Source organism: Callorhinus ursinus, unplaced genomic scaffold (assembly GCF_003265705.2).
Source record: "Callorhinus ursinus isolate GAN/ISIS: 27379988/994484 unplaced genomic scaffold, GSC_fseal_2.0 scaffold74, whole genome shotgun sequence".
In the NCBI taxonomy this organism is placed as follows: Eukaryota; Metazoa; Chordata; class Mammalia; order Carnivora; family Otariidae; genus Callorhinus; species Callorhinus ursinus.
The window spans coordinates 1,259,624-1,277,855 of NW_027397136.1; the positions used below are offsets into that span (position 1 = coordinate 1,259,624).

General features: G+C 44.5%; 1 protein-coding gene across 1 annotated transcript in view; it reads right to left on the bottom strand.

Moving 5' to 3' along the window:
* CACNA1C (calcium voltage-gated channel subunit alpha1 C) overlaps positions 1-18,232 on the bottom strand; it is a 649,850-nt gene that overhangs the window by 133,939 nt on the left and 497,679 nt on the right. Inside the window, exons 11-13 of the mRNA XM_073887000.1 lie at positions 15,778-15,804; positions 7,296-7,456; positions 6,096-6,321 (exon numbers count right to left, since the gene is read on the bottom strand). Coding sequence (XP_073743101.1) covers positions 6,096-6,321; positions 7,296-7,456; positions 15,778-15,804 — 414 coding nt within the window. The remainder of the gene's footprint in view (positions 1-6,095; positions 6,322-7,295; positions 7,457-15,777; positions 15,805-18,232) is intronic.

Genomic DNA, 18,232 nt, shown 5'->3' on the forward strand with positions numbered 1-18,232 from the left:
TGTATATCATGTAAGCTGACTGAGGAAAGCACAGAAGGCTCACTCGGGGAGGAAGCTCGGCCTTGTCCTCACCTCTCCCTGGCCACACAGGCATCCAAGGTGGGTGTGCAAAGACTAGTCCTTCAGTAAAGCTGGCCCCTGGTTCTGTAAGACACAATAGAGCCTGGAGAGATTAGTGTGATGGGAGGCTGAACTAGGCATGTGCTGGTCCAGGAAGAGCCAAACAGAGAATTCTATAATATTATAGTCTGGGACAGCCAGGGGCCCAAGGCCAAATCTACCAGTTTAATTCCTGCTGATACCAACCTCTGCTACCTCCATTCTAGGAGAATTCACATTTTATGTGTTTTACTTTAGAGTCAAACTCTGCCTTGGATAATAAGTTCAAAGGTCTCATCTTCTCTGTTTGCATTAGAGGTCTTGGTCACACTGAGAAAGGAACTTACTGGGAGGAATGTAACCTGGTCAGGCTGTCTGTTCTTGACCTTGGGCAGGGATTGTGCTCCCCTGAGCTCCCGGACCACAGAGCTACTCAGTTCTGCTAGTGGGCTCTTGTACCAGACGTGTCAGGGTTAGGAAGGGAGCACATGCAAGTCATCCTCACCTATGTCTTCTTAATCCCCAGTAGATGATACCAGCCAGTCACTATCCCAGAGAATAACCACCCTTCATGCTGACGTCAGTGAGCAGGCTCTTGAGTCTGAGCTGCCTTCTCCATAGACCCTGGCCTGCAAACTGGGCAGATGCCAAACATACCTCTTCAATAATGGTCCTTAAGGAGCTCAGAGACTCCATGGTGCCCTAAGAAGAGGAGGGCTAGAGTCGGAGGGTGGGGGCTATGTAGGGTTGGATCTGATACTCATGGCCAGACTCTGGCGATTGAAATGGAGACATTTAGAGGCTGGAGAATTTGCAAAACCTCTCACCTTGGGGCTCTATGGAGCCCATATGTGATCATGATTCACCAGTAAATCTGTGCTGAGTCAGCCCAAACTCACATTTCAGGGCCTGGGAAGGGAGCCACAGGCGAGGAGCAGTAGGAGAAAGAAAGGGATTTAAGGTTTAAGAGAGAAAACAGCAAAGGCTGGAGGGATTTCAGTGCATTTAAAAGCCAACTGTATAAAAAATGAGATATGATTAGTAAATTGGAATCATGTCCAGATTTAGTCTAACTGAGGTCTTTCTTCCTGTAGAATGGTAAGTCAGACTGGGCTGACAAAGAGTAGACATACTTGATATTAAAAACTGGCAACATTTAAGAGCCCTGTAAAACCTCAAAACAGGAGAAAGAACCCAATCTATGATGTGGCTGGAAGGCCCGCTGGCATGGGTAACGTACCCAAAAATGACAAAGATTTTGGCCACGTGGATGCCTCTCTGTTCTCACTGAGGCAGGAATCTTGCCTTCCCTAATCCATAATATACCACTTCTAATATTATTAACACTCAGGAATCAACTGATTTATAGTCCAGTGCAGGGTTCCCAGTCTTGTTTTTTTTTTTTTTTTGAGACATATAGGATGGATGATATTCATATACACAGTATCTTCTCTAAAGCATCCTCAGATTTTGACAAAACATTCAAAAAATAAGCATGCTAATAATTCATTTTCATCATATACCATATTCATATTTGTCATATACTGAAGATTTCAGGCAGCATGAAGAGTGGTAAGTCTAGCCCATTCTTGCCCCTTCATAAAAGTATTTGGGAATGCAAATGACCAAGAGTGAGGGTCAGGAACAATATTGAACAATAATGAATTTTTTTGTATTTTTTTTTTTGGAAAAGAACAATATTGAATTTTTTTTGTATTTATTTTTTTGGAAAAGAAACTGTTCATAAACTTTGGTATTTCAGCTCCTATAATAACAAATTACTTGCTACACACTGCTCAACTGCTCTGGACATAACATTGTGTCTTGACATCATGGTGGAGGACTCTTGGTCTAGGTCAGTATTCCAAACTCAGACCGTAGGTCCTGGGTGAAGGAAGGGAAATTTGGAATTATAGGAAGGGAACCATGAATCCATGGATACATCAAGCATTACTGCGCTCTAAATAAAAAGCCTGTCTTGTGTGTACATTACCACTTTTCAAATGTGCACAGGTTTATAAGAATTAAAAAAATTCAAATAATTTAAAAACTCTGCTGAATTCATAGTACCTCTTTATCATTATATGTTTTTCCAGTCAAGAATTATCAAAAGTACAATCTTAACATGGTTAGGGGCTACAGTAGAGAGTTTAGATAAAAAAAAATCAAGGTTTCCAATGATATATAAAGGTCTATATTTTAAGACAGGGAAGTGGACAAAGGACAGCAGCAGGAAATTAGGCCAGTGTTTCTCAAAGTGAGGTCACTGGACTACCAGCATGGAACTCTCTAGAAGTTGCTGGTCAAAATCTCTAGCGGTGGGGATCCTTCATGAACTCTCTTAATGAGTCCAACTAAGTTTGAGAATCACAATCACTGGTTTAGAATGCATTATAAAAAATGCTTCTTTAACACACAGATAGTAGTGAAATATTACCAAGTATTCTCCAAGAGGTTTTAAAAGAAGAGAGAGAAATATGCTTGCCTGATGGCAGGACCATGCACAGATGACCCATCTCGAGGGACCATGATGTCCACTCCCAGACCATATTTGAGGCATTTTCTTGGTCACTGGAGTATATTGGAGACAAGGTTCAGAGGGGGCATGGGATTCCCCACATAGTTATAGTCTCTGTGTTGTTTTCCAAAGCCCCCAGAGGGGTTGGAGGCTTGCAAACAGGAAGATGATGGGCTTTGCCAAAGTAACAATTAGATAATTAAATTATTCTGTTTATAGACTTTATAGAGATCTGAAAATACCACCCATCTTTCTCATGGAGGGACTACAGGAAGCTCTCTGCAAAGACAGATTTTAAAAAAATGGCTTCTTGTCAATAGTTTTAGCTTAGAAACTAAATTATTGATTAGAAAGAGAATGACTGTCAAATCTCTTTAAGATGCTATGACAATATCTAGGAACAAGAATTCTTTATAGGAATCTAAAAAACAAAAGCACAAACAAACCCCCAAACACACAGACTTCTGAGAATTATATAGGAGGCACTGAAAACTCCAAGTTAAAAATAGCTTTTACCAGACCCAAGGAAGAACAAGTAGAATCAGTGAATAACAACAAGTATCAACTTGTAAAAATCCTTTAAGTTGTGTTGCTGGGACAAAGATGGCAAGAGAGTTTAGCGGTCAACTCCACAGTTCATGGTCATGGTTAGGAGCACAGAACCTGAGATCAGATAGACAGACCTGCTATTTAATCCTAGCTTCACCTCTGAGCAGTTTGTGTGGCCTGAGCAAGTGACTGAAGTCTCTGAACCACAGTTTCCTCATCTGTAAAATGGGAATAATAACAGTGCCCTGCTCTGACTCTCTCTTACAGGTCATTAATTGTGAGGGTGAATCAAGTGAAAGCAGTCGGGCCACACTAACTGCACAGAGTAAGTCCTGATGCATGTTAACAATATTTTTACTATAACTATATTTCTACTACTTTTTACTACAAACCAAAGATTTTCTGTAATGCCAAGATATTCAGGGCATTCAGAAAGAGATTTTTCTGGGACGAGGGGAAGAGAGGTGTTTGCTCAACAGCATTAAACTAGTGGGTTTAAATTCTGCGTGTCCTTGGAGTCCATCCTGTGACATTAAACCTTCCCCAGGGACTCCCTCTGTTCCTGACTTCCCATAGCACATATTCCCCCTGTCCCAACATTTGCCAGCTCATTTTATTCCGTCTTAGATTTTCTTTCAATGGTTTCATGAGTACAAACTCCATCTCCCCAGCCAGACTGTAAATTTCTCCTGGGTTCAGTTCATACCATACTCCTTTTGCCCTATCTCTTAGAGCTTGACGTGCAGTATGAACATGAGAGAGAAACAGAAGTAAGACTGTGTATATGTTTAGATGGCTCTCAGCACTCCTCCTCTCCCTCCTCCAAGTAACAACAATGATAATAATTAGATTAATAATAAACCCTCTGGCTTTTGAGGGTCCCTGGGCCTGGCACTGAACTGAGCTCTTTAAATACCTTCTCTCACTTGACTCTTGACCCTCGATAGCACCGCAGGAATGAGCTGCTGAGAGAACCACGAGCAGAACAGCAAAGCAAGGGCAGCTTTGCAAGCCCTGACCACTCACTCAGCCAAGTTCAGAACACAACCATCAGGGTGTGGTTACTTCCAGGTCTTTGTTTTTGTTGTTGTTGTTGTTGTTCTTCCAGGTCTTTGAATGAAAGATACCAACCCCATTTACTTTTTTCCCCAACATAATCCAACTGATGGTTCCAGTGCCCCTATTGTCATTTGGGCTCCCAAAGCAGAGACTCTTCTGGAGAGGAGGCATGTACCTCTGGGAGGCAGAGTTTGAGCCCTGTCCCTACCACATGTTTCTGACCTGTCCCTTCAAGGTTAACCACAACCTACAGTGAGAAATATATATTATACTGCAACTCTGACATATGTCCCAAAGATTTTTATGAAATAATGCTTATGTTCATGTGAGGCCTTCTGAGATTTTCCTATCCTATTTCATTCCTTCACTGAAAATGATAATGTGAAGAAATCGGAACCCATACATATCACCAGCGGGAATGCAAAATGGCATAGTCTCTTTGGAAAACAATTGGGCAATTCCTCAAAATCGTAAAAGTAGAGTTATCAAATGATCTAGAAATCCTACTCCTAGGTATATGTCCAAGAGAAATGAAAATGTACATCCGTACAAAAACTTGAACATGAATGTTCATAGCAGCATTATTCATAGTAGCCAAAAGGTAGAGATAAACCGAATGCCCATCAACTGATGAGTGAATAAACAAAAGCAATGTATATCCATAAAATGGAATACTATTTAGCCACAAACAAGAATAAAGTACTGACACATGCCACAGCATGTGAAACCATTATGCTAAATGAAAGAAGCCCAGTCACAAAACACCGCATACTACATGATTTCATTTACAGGGATTGCCAAGAACAGGTAAATTTATAGAGATAGAAAGTAAATTAGTGGTTGCCACTGGGAGAGAAGGTGGGACAAATAAGGAGTGGGTATGGCTTTCTTTTTGGGGTGATGAAAATGTTCCAAAACTAAATTGTGGTAATGGTTGCAAAATTCTGTGAATATATAGAAAAACACTGAATTGTACAATTTAAAGGGGTGAATTATATAGTATGTGAATAAACCTGTTTAAAAATGATGGCTGTGATCCACTCAATTGATTTCACCACCCCAAATGGGTATCAACATGATTGAAAATTATTGTTCTAGAGCATACTGCCCACCCCCCTGCCCCCGCCTGCGCCTGTCCTCTTCATGAGAATCACGGCTTGACCTGGAGAGTTGGGGAGCCTGCAGTGTTTGGGTGGGCGGGTGGACAGGCAGATGGAGAGGGGGTGAACGTGTGGAAGAAGAGGTGAGAACCATCTGTGGCAAAATAGCCATCATCCTTCTCCAGTTAAGGAATCCTGACTGCATTTTCAGCAGCACATGCACAGCAAAAAGACCACATTGCTCAGTCTCTCCAACAGTTGGGTGGCCAACAGAGCCTTGGTGAGATGTCTAGAAGAGCTCTGGAAGGGGCTGATTCAGCCAGGATGGATGCCCCTTTGGTCCCTCACCCCTTCTCTTCTCCTTGCCTTGATTCATTCAAACATGATGGCTCAATCTCTGGAAACCACCTCATGACCCTGGGAGTGGAGGGCAGTCCTAAGGCTGTCAAAGCAAAGGACATAAGGGGACTGGGTCCCTGATGCCTTCTTGAAGCTACCTGGGCTGTGCACCTCTGTACTTCTTTTATGTAACTGAATAAATCCCAAATTTGCTTATGCCACTGAGTCGTCTCTGGTATCAGCAGCCAAAGGAATTTCAAAATGATATGTCATCTAAATGAAGAAAAATTCCCCTCTATCATATATGAGCCAAGGATAGACCTTTCAAGAAATAGCAGCTACTCTCCCACCCAAGCCTTTCTGCCTCCCTTGCCTTCTGGAAGAATCTCTCCTTGAGTCCCAGGTCTGAAGGGAAATGAGAACCCAAATACCTTGTGATTTTAAATATCCGCAGCAGCCGGACACATCTCAGCACAGAGATGCCCAAGGGAGACATGATCTTGGTCTCCACCAGGATGGTCTCCAGGATGCCCCCGCACACAATGAAGCAGTCGAAGCGGTTGAAGAGGGACACAAAGTAGGCCTGCAGGCCTAGGCTGTACATCTTCAGCAGCATCTCCGCAGTGAAAAGGGCCAGCAGTGCCTTGTTGGCCGTGTCTGGTGGGATCAGGCGAGGGGCCAGGATCCCAGCACGGGGGTGAGGGGAGGAGGAAGGCAGGAGGAGGAGAAAGAAAACAGTAATTATCACTGCTGGAAAAAAAGCACAGATGCTCCCTTTCCCGCCAGAACACCTCCCCCCTCTGTTGGTGCCAGAACAGAACAATTGAGGCCAAATCTCCAGAAAAGGGGTATCTAGTTATAATCACAGTAAACACGATCTACCATGCATCAAAGGCTGTGTGTGCTGATCTTCTTTACTTCTTTACTGGCTGCTTTTTCAGAGATGAGGAGTGAGGTTCTGAGAGGTGAGTACTCTGCCCAAACTGATCAGCCAAAAGGGGGAGCCAGGCCACCCAAGTCCACTCTCTGCACTCAGAGACCATCCACTTTCCAGGGTTCTGGAATGCAGCCCCCATGTCTGCTTGACTCCCTGGGAGTGGAGCTGAGGCACTGGCTAGGGAGGTCCTATTCTAGGGCTCCAGGGAAGGGCGGGGGTAGTAACTGCCCATGGAGGACAGCTCCTGGTGCTCAGGCCATGACTGTCCTCTTTCCTGGCTTTTTGCTCACCTCATCCACACATGTTCTGGCAGGCCCACCTGCAGGCGACAGTAAGGCCTGAGGTATTGAAAACCCATTCTGGGAAGTTGGCAGCCAAGAGTCTGAGATAGCGAAACAAGGGGCAGCATGGACCTTGTCACCTGGACCCAATAGTGACTGTTGGGCCAGGCGGACCGTGTGGGCCCAGCCAGGTGAACCACACCTCTTTATAATGAGGTGGTGCATTTTACTATGGGACCTGCAAGCTTGTCAGCCCTTGACATCCTCAGCATGGCATTTGCCAAGAGCGAGGGACACTTTCCCTGCCAGGGTGGCTTTTCTCATCAACCTTGTGCCTGTGACTATTCCCTTCCTGGGATTCAGGGCCGACTTGGCAAGAGTACAGAAGGATAGTGCTGGGGGCTTCCTCTCACCTTGCACCTCCGTGAGCCAGTGGGGCTGGTTGTAGTGTTCCGAGGCGATGGTGAGCGTGTTGAGGAACACCAGGAAGATCACAAGCCAGTAGAAGACATTAGACTTGACTGCAGCACGACACTTTCTTCTGCAGAACCGGTTCCACCGGCGCCAGTAGCGGCTGGAAAAGGAGCAAGGAGAGAAGGAAGGGGGCAGGGCGGAGGGGGCTGTGAAATCTGAAAGACACCATCGTGGTTTCCTTTCTTCCCTTAATGGACTTGGCCTCAGCAGAGCAGTGCAATGTGGTGGCGAGGAGATAAGCTTCCCGTCAAGTTAACCGGGCTCTGCCACTTACTTGTGTGTGTGGCCCTGACCCTTCTAAGCTTGGGTTCTCCCATTTGTAAAACAGGAATAGGGTCAAGCTCACAGGGTGGTTGTGGGGATTGATAAAATACCATATAATGCATCTGGTATAAATACGTATTTTAAATTTATAATAATGACATTATTCAAATTGTATTGCACAACGGAAGAGTATTATTAATAGTGATGGTAGTAAGTAGGACTAGTAATGGTTACCATTAATGAAACCTCATCCATGCCTGTTACCATACTAGACACTTCTCATGCCTTCTCTTTAATTTAACCCTGCAAAGCAAGCACTACCCTGATATTGAGGAGGAGAAAACTAAGCCATAGAGGTTGAGTCCCTTGACCGATATTACATAGTGGCAGAGCCAGACTTGGTTTTCCCCCCAGCCCAGTCTCTTGCCCAGATGCTGTCTCATCTGTAAAGTGTTACAGGTGAATCTGGATCAGAGGTTCTTTGCTTTCATGGGGTTATGGAACATTCTGAGAATCTCATGAATGTTTAGATACTTTGTTCAGAAAAAAACGAGCATACCCACACATACACACATCTCTATATACAAGTTCATGCAGCACATGGCCTCCTGAAACCTCGGCCGTGGTCCATATAATGTTCTTTTGGTCTCTTGTTTAGGGACTTATGTCAATGACTCTCACACCTGGCTGTACATAAAATTACCTGGGGAAGCTTAAAAAAAATAACCATCAATCCTCACCAGGACCCAGACTCCAACTCCAAACCAACTAAATCTGATTCTCTGGGGGCTGGGTAGTTTTTAAAGCTCCCCAGGTGGTTCTAATCTATAACCATGGTTGAGAACCATTAAGCTAGATGATACCAATTTTTAAATTCTATGGTGGAGGAGTTTAGAGCTTCCAGTGGAAAACCAAACAACCAACAAAACAATTTCTAGATCAGGGGAAGTATGAGAAATGCTCTTTTGGCCATGTGGATTGGAGATGATGAAGGCAGTAGCTTTATTAATGGAAAAGAGGACACTGAGTTGACAGTGTTATTTTGAGACAGAATCAATAGGACTTTGAGCCTAAATGGATGCACAAGGTAAGAGAGAAAGGTATGGAAGGGACAGCCAAAATTTCTAGCTGGAGCGATTTGTAAGAGTGGCGCCTCTAACCGTTATAGGTACAGACAAGGAGAAGCAGTGCTCTGGGCAGGGAGGTTGCTATGAGGAGAAAGGTGGGGCGCTCAGCTCAGGAGATAGGTTTGAGGTGCTTGCAGGTCATGTGTGTAGAGAGACCCAGCAGGCAACTGGAAGGCAGCGCCCCTGTTCGGGTAATAAAGAAGGCGGGGGGAGGAGCAAAACAGCATCTCAGAGCAACAGTCCATGAGTATCTGTATTCAGGTTTGTATTCTAGATTTGCAGAAATGCAGACCCCTGCTGCGATGGATCCCTCCACCCACCCCCAAAACGTCCTGTTGAGATAGCTTGACTTTATCTGTATTTTCACTCTGTATTTATCTACCTACTATCTGTGGAAAATCCTGTTGTCAAACTTTTGTTAGCATCTATTATGAGATTAGAAACGTGAGAAGTACATCTAAAAAGAGAACTCTTTCCTCAGAACGGCAGGGAGAACTTAGTTTTTGGCCGGCAGAACAGGGAGGGAAGAAAGAATTAATCAAATAGTGTTCTGATCTGACCCTAGCTCTTTGTGGGTGCTTGAATGCCATCTCCAGTGAGTGCTTATCCCTTTGTTGGGGACACTTATCTGCCACTTGAGGCTAATTCACTACATGAGAAGAAGTGCATCAGGGTCAGAAAATTAAGGTTTCCAAATGCTACGGAGGCTTACCTTCCCCGACATACCACTTTGGGTAGGAGTGAGGATGCAGGAGGGTGAAGAGAGGGACAAAGGATGGGATAAGGGGTCTTAGTCGGTCCTCAGGCTCCTCTGCAGTTTGCCAGCTCTTGGTACTGAGGAGTCTTATCTCAACAGGGCAGGACACTGCTTCTTTCCTGTCATTGTGGTTATTAATACTACGGAGAAATTTGGTACGACTATATTTTTCCTGAAGAATGAATTTTTCAGGACAAACTCATATCTGACCTTAAAGAGCTTACATTGTAGTTTCAAAGGGTGTTTTAAATAGATACAATCTTTTGTTAGAGAAATCACGGATAATTGTTACTCAGAGGCCAAAGGAACGAAGTTTGCGTTCCTTTACAGTATGTAGAAATGGACTCAGAGTCAGTTTAATACTGAGAACTTGATTAAGCTCCTCTTTTCCCAAGTTTGGGATGTGGGGTGCCACATGGTCAGGCCTGTCCCATGGGTCTAGGACTGCCTGACCCCCTGAAGGAGTGGCTGTCAGAGGCAGGGTGATAGCTGTCAAATGTGCTGTTCCTGTGCACAGCCATTCAGGGGAGTCACATGGATTTGGGCTGGGGTGGGGGTGGGGGTAATTACTATCCAGAGAAAGTATTTAAAGATAATTATACACCTCCCACTCTTCAAAATATAGCTTTGCTTGACAACTGGTTTCCTGGCAACGCTTCCTACGGTATAATAAATGTAATGATTTATTAGAATGTGTAAATTTATTTGTGTGTTTACATATGCATGGAGGATATAGAAATTAAATGATAAAATAGGGAGGAGAAATTTGCCTGCTATTCATGTTCCCTTCATACTAACTAGAAAAGTCATTTATTCTAGAAATAGAAGTTCCCATATGTAGACATAGGACAGAAGGGCGGATATGAATGTGCCTAATCTACTTCTTCAAAATTCTATATCGTTGCAGTCCCATGGGAAATTTCTGCTCAACTCATCCTGGGATCCACCTTACCTCTTCCTAAGTCTGGGCTTTGCTCTTGCCTTTCCACCTACGTGGACTGTCCCCAAACTGTCAGGACCTCCCCTTTCTATGTCCTACCCACTCTTTTTTTTTTTTAAGATTTTATTTATTAAAAAAAAAAAGATTTTATTTATTTATTTGACAGAGAGAGACACAGTGAGAGAGGGAACACAAGCAGGGGGAGTGGAAGAGGGAGAAGCAGGCTCCCCGCTGAGCAGGGAGCCCGATGTGGGGCTCGATCCCAGGACCCTGGGATCATGACCTGAGCAAAAGCCAGACGCTTAATGACTGAGCCACCTAGGTGGCTCATCTCAAGTCCCAGCTTCTCCATGGTGAACTTTTCTAGTCTGGCCAGGCTCAGAATTCCTGTCACACTTACATCTGCATTACTCATTTTAGGTATACATTAAAGAAATATTTATTAAATACCTATCCTGGGATAGGTACTAGATATTCATCAGTTAACGTGATAGTCTTTTTCTGCATAAAACTCATGTGGGCAATAAAGACACTTAAGCAAGCAATCAAAGAGTGTGCTTAGCACTATGGCAGGCTTTGCAGAAGTGCTGCAGGAGTGCACCAAAGGGCCTCCGAGCCAGTGGTGGAGGAGCCAGCAAAGGTTACTCAGAGGAAATGGGAAGAGAGGAAATGGCTTCCCATTTCCCCATATTGTTGGTCATCTTTTACTGTATGGTTCTTGCCTCTCCAGTGAGATCAAAAGACCCTCAAGGGAGAGGGACTGTGTCTTGTACTTTGCTATAGATCCACAGTACTTAGTGCAGTCCATCTTACATGGTAGGGACACTTGACTGACAGATTGGTAGAACAGCAGAGAGAACTCTGCAGATTTACTAACTTCTTGCTGAAGACAAGGCTTGAGAGCCCTGGAGCTCTTGTGACCCAGGGATGACAATGAGGGTGAGGGAGGGGCAGTGCTACTGAAAAAGTTTGCTTGGCACATAATTTTGGATAGGCATCTAGAAGAGTAGACAACATCAAAATGGTGGACACTTTAGGCTCTTTCTAGTGGCCAGAATAAGTTCCTGTCTTTTCTTTGAAAACGAGCAACACAGGAAATGATTAAATTTAATTCTTTTATACTATACCTAAGTAACTTAGAATGGACTATCAGAGAGTAGACAAATTTGGATATTTGCCTTGTCCCAGCTGCTCATTTCACTGAAGATGGGGCGAGATAGTCCTCCCAAATTTTAGAACCCCATGGGATTCACTTCAGAACTCCATAAAGTTAAGATCTGGAAACTCGACAGATGATCTGATTAATCCCTACAAGTTGCACAAAACTTTCTACATCATTTGTTCCTTAACTATTTAAATCCTATTCTGAACAGTTAGCCCCAAATGTTGCAAAATTCCTTATTGTGACTAATTCCTCCAAGTGGAGACTTGGCTTACCAAAGGAATACCCTAATATTGCCCTAATATTATAAGTCAGTTAATTTGCTGAATTTCCCCTAAAGTCTCTCTTCTAGTATTTCTTTTAAGTAAACTGTGATTTTGCATCATTGAGTATTGCAAATGTAATAGGCTGGTTGGAAACTCAAATTGTCTTATTTGTCATTGTTAAACTGAGAAAATGATCAGGATACTTTATTTCTTTTTAATTCAAATTTTAGAATCGTTTTTAGAGTACAGCAGTCTCTTCTCTGCTTACAAGGTTATTTCTGAGTTGCAAAAATTCTCTCTCCATTTTCCCTCTATACTACGCTTTTCAGTCATGGCTGCCACAACCCAAAAAGGCAGGAAGTATGAGGAGACATTCTTCTCACATCTGTAGTGGAAACCTTTGCAGCAGACAGAAATGGCTCTGGGTCTACTTTGATAATTTTTTTAAAGATTTTATTTATTTATTTGACAGAGAGAGATACAGCGAGAGAGGGAACATAAGCAGGGGGAGTGGGAGAGGGAGAAGCAGACCTTCCACTGAGCAGGGAGCCTGATGTGGGGCTCAATCCCAGGACCCTGGGATCATGACCTGAGCCGAAGGCAGACACTTAACCACTGAGCCACCCAGGCGCCCCTACTTTTTTTTTTTATGGCATTTTCAATCCATTGCCAGCTTTTGATATTCCTTAAATATACACCATCTGTGGGCTGTAGCATCTAGACTAGAGGGCCCCCATTTGCTATCTGCTCAGACCTTTTAGGGCCACATGGTCTGGTGTAGTAACTACTAGCCACATGTGGCTCTTGAGCACTTGAAATTGGCCAGTCCAAACTGAGACACATAGTAAGGGTAAAATACACTGGATTTCAAAGACTTAGAACAAAAAAAAAATGAATGTAAAATGTCTCATTAGTAATTCTTATATTAATTACATGTTGCAATGATAATGTTTTAGATATACTGGGTTAAATGAATTATATTAAGATTAATTTCACCTATTTCTCTTTACATTTTAATGTGGCTACTAGAAAAATTTAAAAAGTCTTAATGTGGCTCATATTATATTTCTATTCCAAAGCACTGCTGTAGAGCTATGGGCCCATGCCTAAGATATAACAGTTGAGCAGAAACAGGGTTTAGTTAGTACTCCTGGACAGAACCTTTCACTAGGCTAGCATGGTGGTTAGTAATACGGGTATGGGTTCTGACTTGGCCAGATGTGAATATGTGACCCTTGGCCTCTCTCAGCCTCAGTATCTTCATCTGAAAATGGGTTGAATGATAGTGCCAAACTACTGGTAGTACACATTTTGGGAATACGGTTTTCTCTCTGTATTTCTGTTGTATCTTGAATAGTAGCAGCAGAGGGAGAGATCCTTCTCAGAGATCCTATGGCTGGAATACAGGAGGTTAGGTAGACAGCAGGTTGAGCTGAGTCTCAAAGCTTAGCAAAGGATCCCCAGGTTTGGGGGGGGGCACTGTTCCTCTCCTTTGTCAAAAGTATGGGTTGTACCATAGGTCACTGGATAGAAAAATGTTCCCAGAATCTCCTGGGCAATCTCTTACGAGACAGAGTGCATACAAAGATGTCATTTCTCTTCCAATCCTTCAGATTATGTTCATTCATTTGTTCACTCACTCATTTGTTCATTTATAATTCATTCATTTGCAGGCAATGAGAATGATATTTTGGAAATATTTTCAAATGGATTTTTATATCCCTTACTCTTACTGTGTGGGGGATTTAAAACTGCTAGGAACACAAAGGGCTTTCTCAGCTTTGGCTGTCAAATCAGACATTTTGTTTGAGTCTGCGTAAGCCTATTGTCTTACTGAGGCAAGACCACGCATTCATTCATTCATTCAGCAAGTATTAATTCAGTCCCCATTATGTATTAGCCACTTCCCCAGACACCGGAGATAAAGCAGTAAAATCCAAACACTATCAAGAGAGAAAGGATTTTTTATATTTCTATAACTCTCTTTCATGTAATAAGGGCTAGGCCTGGTAGACTTGACCCTAGATTTTTTAATGTAAAGGAGGTCTTGGCTTGAGAGAAAAAGGAATGGGAGAAAGGTCTACATTTTCCAATTCCAGTGAATTATGGGAGAAAGAAGGTATCAGAAATAGAGGTGAAAATCAGATACCAGAGTCCTCACTTAATTCTCAGCCCTGGGTGCCAAGTCTCAAGAGATTGCAGAGGGTTGCTTTAGAAACACCCAGATAGTCATTGGGAGGCTCAGGTATGCTGAAGCTAGTGGATAGCCTCCACTGGGTGTAGTATGGGGGGGTGTCTGCAGGCCCCTGGGAGAATGTCAGCTTTTGGCTCAGAGCTCTATTCAGGCTGGTGCAGACAGCAGCAGGTGGCAGAGAGGTAGGTGAGCCTGCTATAGTGCTCTGGGGTCCCCAGAGCTTGTTCATGAAGTGTGAAGGACCTGGAAGTGTCCATGCACTCAAATGAGGTATGGAGGCGCTGAAGTCAGTGACTGACAGAGCTTGGGGGTCAGACAGCAGAGATGGAGATTTCAAGATCAAATGTAAATATGGGGGTCGTGGACCCCAGTGAGTGGATGTCCAAACCAGATGGGCTGCTGCACCCCAGTAAGGACCTGAAAGTTCAGAGAGAAGTCCAGACTAGCAATCAAACAGTGGAGATAGGCAGAGGACTCAGAGGGATTCCAGGAGCAGCCTTCACCAAGCCCTGTTTACTTCCCAGGATCTTGAAGTTCCCTGCCCCCATGCATCCAGACTCCATCCTGGAGAAAAGCTGGGGAAGTGGAAATATGAGAGACTGAACATTTTACCTTCGGGGACTATTTAAAGCATAGCATTGGGTTCCATTTACCCAGCTGGACTAAAATTTAGTGTTATTTATGCTCTTGCTACACAGTGTGTGAGGCTAGGGAAGCAAGATTAGATCAATTACAAAACATAAACAACCAATATTTTTGGCATGTACAAGCTTTGTGGGGGAAAATTCACATCTCCACTCCACAAATCCATTCATTCATCCATTCAACATATATGTATGGACAGCCTACCCCTGGGCAGGCACTTAGCTAGGTTCTCTAGAAAGAATACTTCTGAGGCATGCAGAGCCTTACTGAAGGAGACAGGCCTGTGAGCCAATAATTGCAATGTAGTATGCTAGGTGCTGTGACAGAGGTATGAGCACAGCACTATGGGAGTGGAGGGAGGTGAGTAACTTCCCTGGAAGAGTTTGCAGAAGATGTAGATGCAGTAACCTTTGAGGTTCTTAACAAAAACCTGAATTCTCCAGATGAAGACTTGTGGACACAGTGATTCAGGGAGAAGAAAGGCTGTATGGAAAGGCCTTGATGTCTGAGAGGACAGGGAACATTCTGGTGACTGCAAGAAGTTCCATGTGGTTGAAACAAAGAGTGTGTGCAGGGGAGTGCAGGAGGTGAGGCTGGAAAGGTAGACGCAGGGCTGAAGACCAGGGGTCCTGTGTAAGGTTCTGAAGCAGAGCAGTGTCGTGATCCTATGTGTTTTCCATAATCCTTAAAGTTCATTTCTTACTGTGTTCCATAAACATGAAGTAGGCAAGAATAGTAGCAAGTGTCCACATTATATTTATTTTAACTGAACTTCATCTTATAAAGAAGGGAGACACATTAGGTCTCCCAACCTCCTAGGGATGGTACTTGCCAAAAAAGCCTGGCAAAGAAAATTCAACAAATATCGACCCCTGAATTATATGTGGGATCTGATCTAAAAGTCTTTCCTTGGTAGCCATACAAAAGAGAGGCATTTACCCCTTAGAAAAACACCCTCACTGTACCCACCCCCCCCACCTGGTAGGTATTACCTTGGGCTACCCAAAAGTGTAGCTGGGGACAGAGCTGGTGTGCGGTAGGAAAGAAGAGCATGCATTTCACTCACCTGAACTTTGATTTGGAAATCCGGTGGCTGAAAGAGAAAAAGCAGATGTTACCAAGGGACACATACGCATATTCTTCCATTTAAAAGATGTTCAGCAGTCCCAGAGAAGTTTGATGGCTCTGGGTGACTAGAAATGGGTGCTGGATGGATGTGAGGAGTGAAATAGAATGACTCCGGAGAGAGAGAAAGAACCCTACTTGTCAGCATCTCTTGGTGTGTTTAAGTGTATGAACGTGGAAACTGAGGGCTGGCCCAGCTGACATATCTACAAATCTAGTCTTTTCTAAGTGGAACCAATAGTCCCTGGAGAGGACAGGTGCTATGTGGCACACAGCATCCGCCCAGCAGGTCCAGCCAAGTCAGGTTAGGCCATGTGTTGGGAATGCGGCACCTTGACGAGAGCCATGCAGGGGAGGAAGGCCTCTCTGCAGATGTGAAAGTCTCACCAGCTGGAAACCACAAGCAGGAAGGAACATGTCATTGCAGACCCCACTGCTGTCCCAACAGGAGCTTGGCCAGTGCTGGGGTATGAAGTGAAGATAAGCAAAACAAGCCAGCTGGGAACTGAGAAGCCACTACAGTCCTGGCCTGAGGGCTGCAACTGGGCCTAAAGGAACAGCCATGGGTCCTGACAGAAACCTAGGATGCTGACAGTCCCATGAAGCCTTGAAGACGTGGGGGACTTCTGGGCAAAACACAGGGCAGGTGTGACTCGAAGGGTTGTGGTATGGGGAAGGAAGCCCACGGAGAGGTGGACCCTTCAGGGAGGCCCTGAGGCTACTGAGTTCATGTTGGAGTGTCCAGGGAAAACTAGGAGGAGAAAGGCTGGGAGCCAGAAGGGAGGAGAGAGAGAGAGAGGAGGGGGAGGGAAGAGGGAGCGAGAGAAAGGGAGAGAGAGAGGGAGGGAGGAAGGGAGGACAGGAGGAATGTAAGCCCTTGAGACAAAACGGTTGAAGGCAATGTGTCAGAAAAGGCCTGGGTGTTCAGAAAGTAAGCCAGAGGATTGCAGGTGGAGCAACCATGCTCAGATAGACACGTAGATGGATGGATGCAGAACGCAGGTTAGAGACGAAGAAAGTGATGGAACACTGGTAGGGAGACGAAGACAGATGCAGACAGAAAACAGGAGCAAGGAGTTCAGGAGGCGACTGCTGCAAGCCTGTGTTGTCCCAGCTCAGCACAAAGTGAGCTCTGTCACATAGCAAGAAAACAACCTCTCTCATTATTTTTTATTAAAAAAAAATTAAACCAGAAGATGTGACAGGTGGCAAAGCCATCGTGCATGAGATAATTATATCTCTGGGGCACTGAGAATCCTAGCCAAGTGCCTTTACTGCTCTGAACCGTTAGCTAATAACCTTTTCCCACCCCCAAGGCTGCTTGCTAGGGCTGGAGTGTTTAATCACATGTTAACAAAGTGTGTGGGAGGGGGACCAGGAGCCAAGGGCAGCATTTTTATTTAGAACCACAGTTTAATGGGGGAAACAAATGTTTTCCAGCTGCTAATTGGGTGATGGAGAATCGAGGTCTTCTCTTCCCCAGCAGGGCCATGCTGAGCTTGGGGACCTTCAGGGTCTTAACTAGGCTTACTTTCGGACAGTTGCCTCTCTTTGCTGTTAGGCATAAGCCAAAGTGGATGACTGTGGCCTTTAGTCTCATGACTCTGTCTACAGAGCCTGACCCGGCCCCAGGCCTTCTCTTAGAAATGTCTCAGTGATCCTCTCAGGGGTGTCCTTCAATGCAGACCGTGTGCTCTTTCCTTTAAGGCTCTCTCAGTCCATAAGCAAAAGTGGGTTCTTAAAGCCCAAAATCATATCTCCCAGGGAAATGACTCTGGGATGTGGGCACAGAGGGGGATCAGAGCTGAGGTGACTTTTTGAAATGACATCCTCGTCCCAGTTCCAGCGTGGTCATGAGCTATGGGCCCCTCCTTGGCATTCTGGCACATTCAGAAGAGCAGGAATGGAGCAGAACTTTCTTTTCCACTTAGTTACAAGTCCTGATGTATAACCCTTGACACCACACTTGAAGACTTATTTTTCGTTGTTGTTGCTAATCTCAGGGGATTGTGAGCATCATTTTAGGCTCACTGGGTCAGTTCATCCCCTTTTAAGTACCACATTACTTAAGCGCCCCTACTTAAGAGAGGGGAGGGTATCGCTCAAGTGGCAAGTGTCTAGAGACAAAGGAAAACCCTAACTCTTAGAGAACTGCGGCTAGAACTCTGTAAAGCCCAAGGGTTTTGATTCCTCCGTACTGCCTTGAAGAGCAGGGATCCCATTTCATGAAAACAAGAGGACCCAGTTGCTCAGCAGCCTCACCTCTTAGGAAGTAACTATTAGCTCAAGGATTGGAAAGCTGGTCCGTCTCACTGTGTGAGTAAGCAAACTGGGGAGTCTATGGCAGCCTGGTGTCATGGCCCCCACTCCACACCCTGAGTTGGCTGATGTGTGGC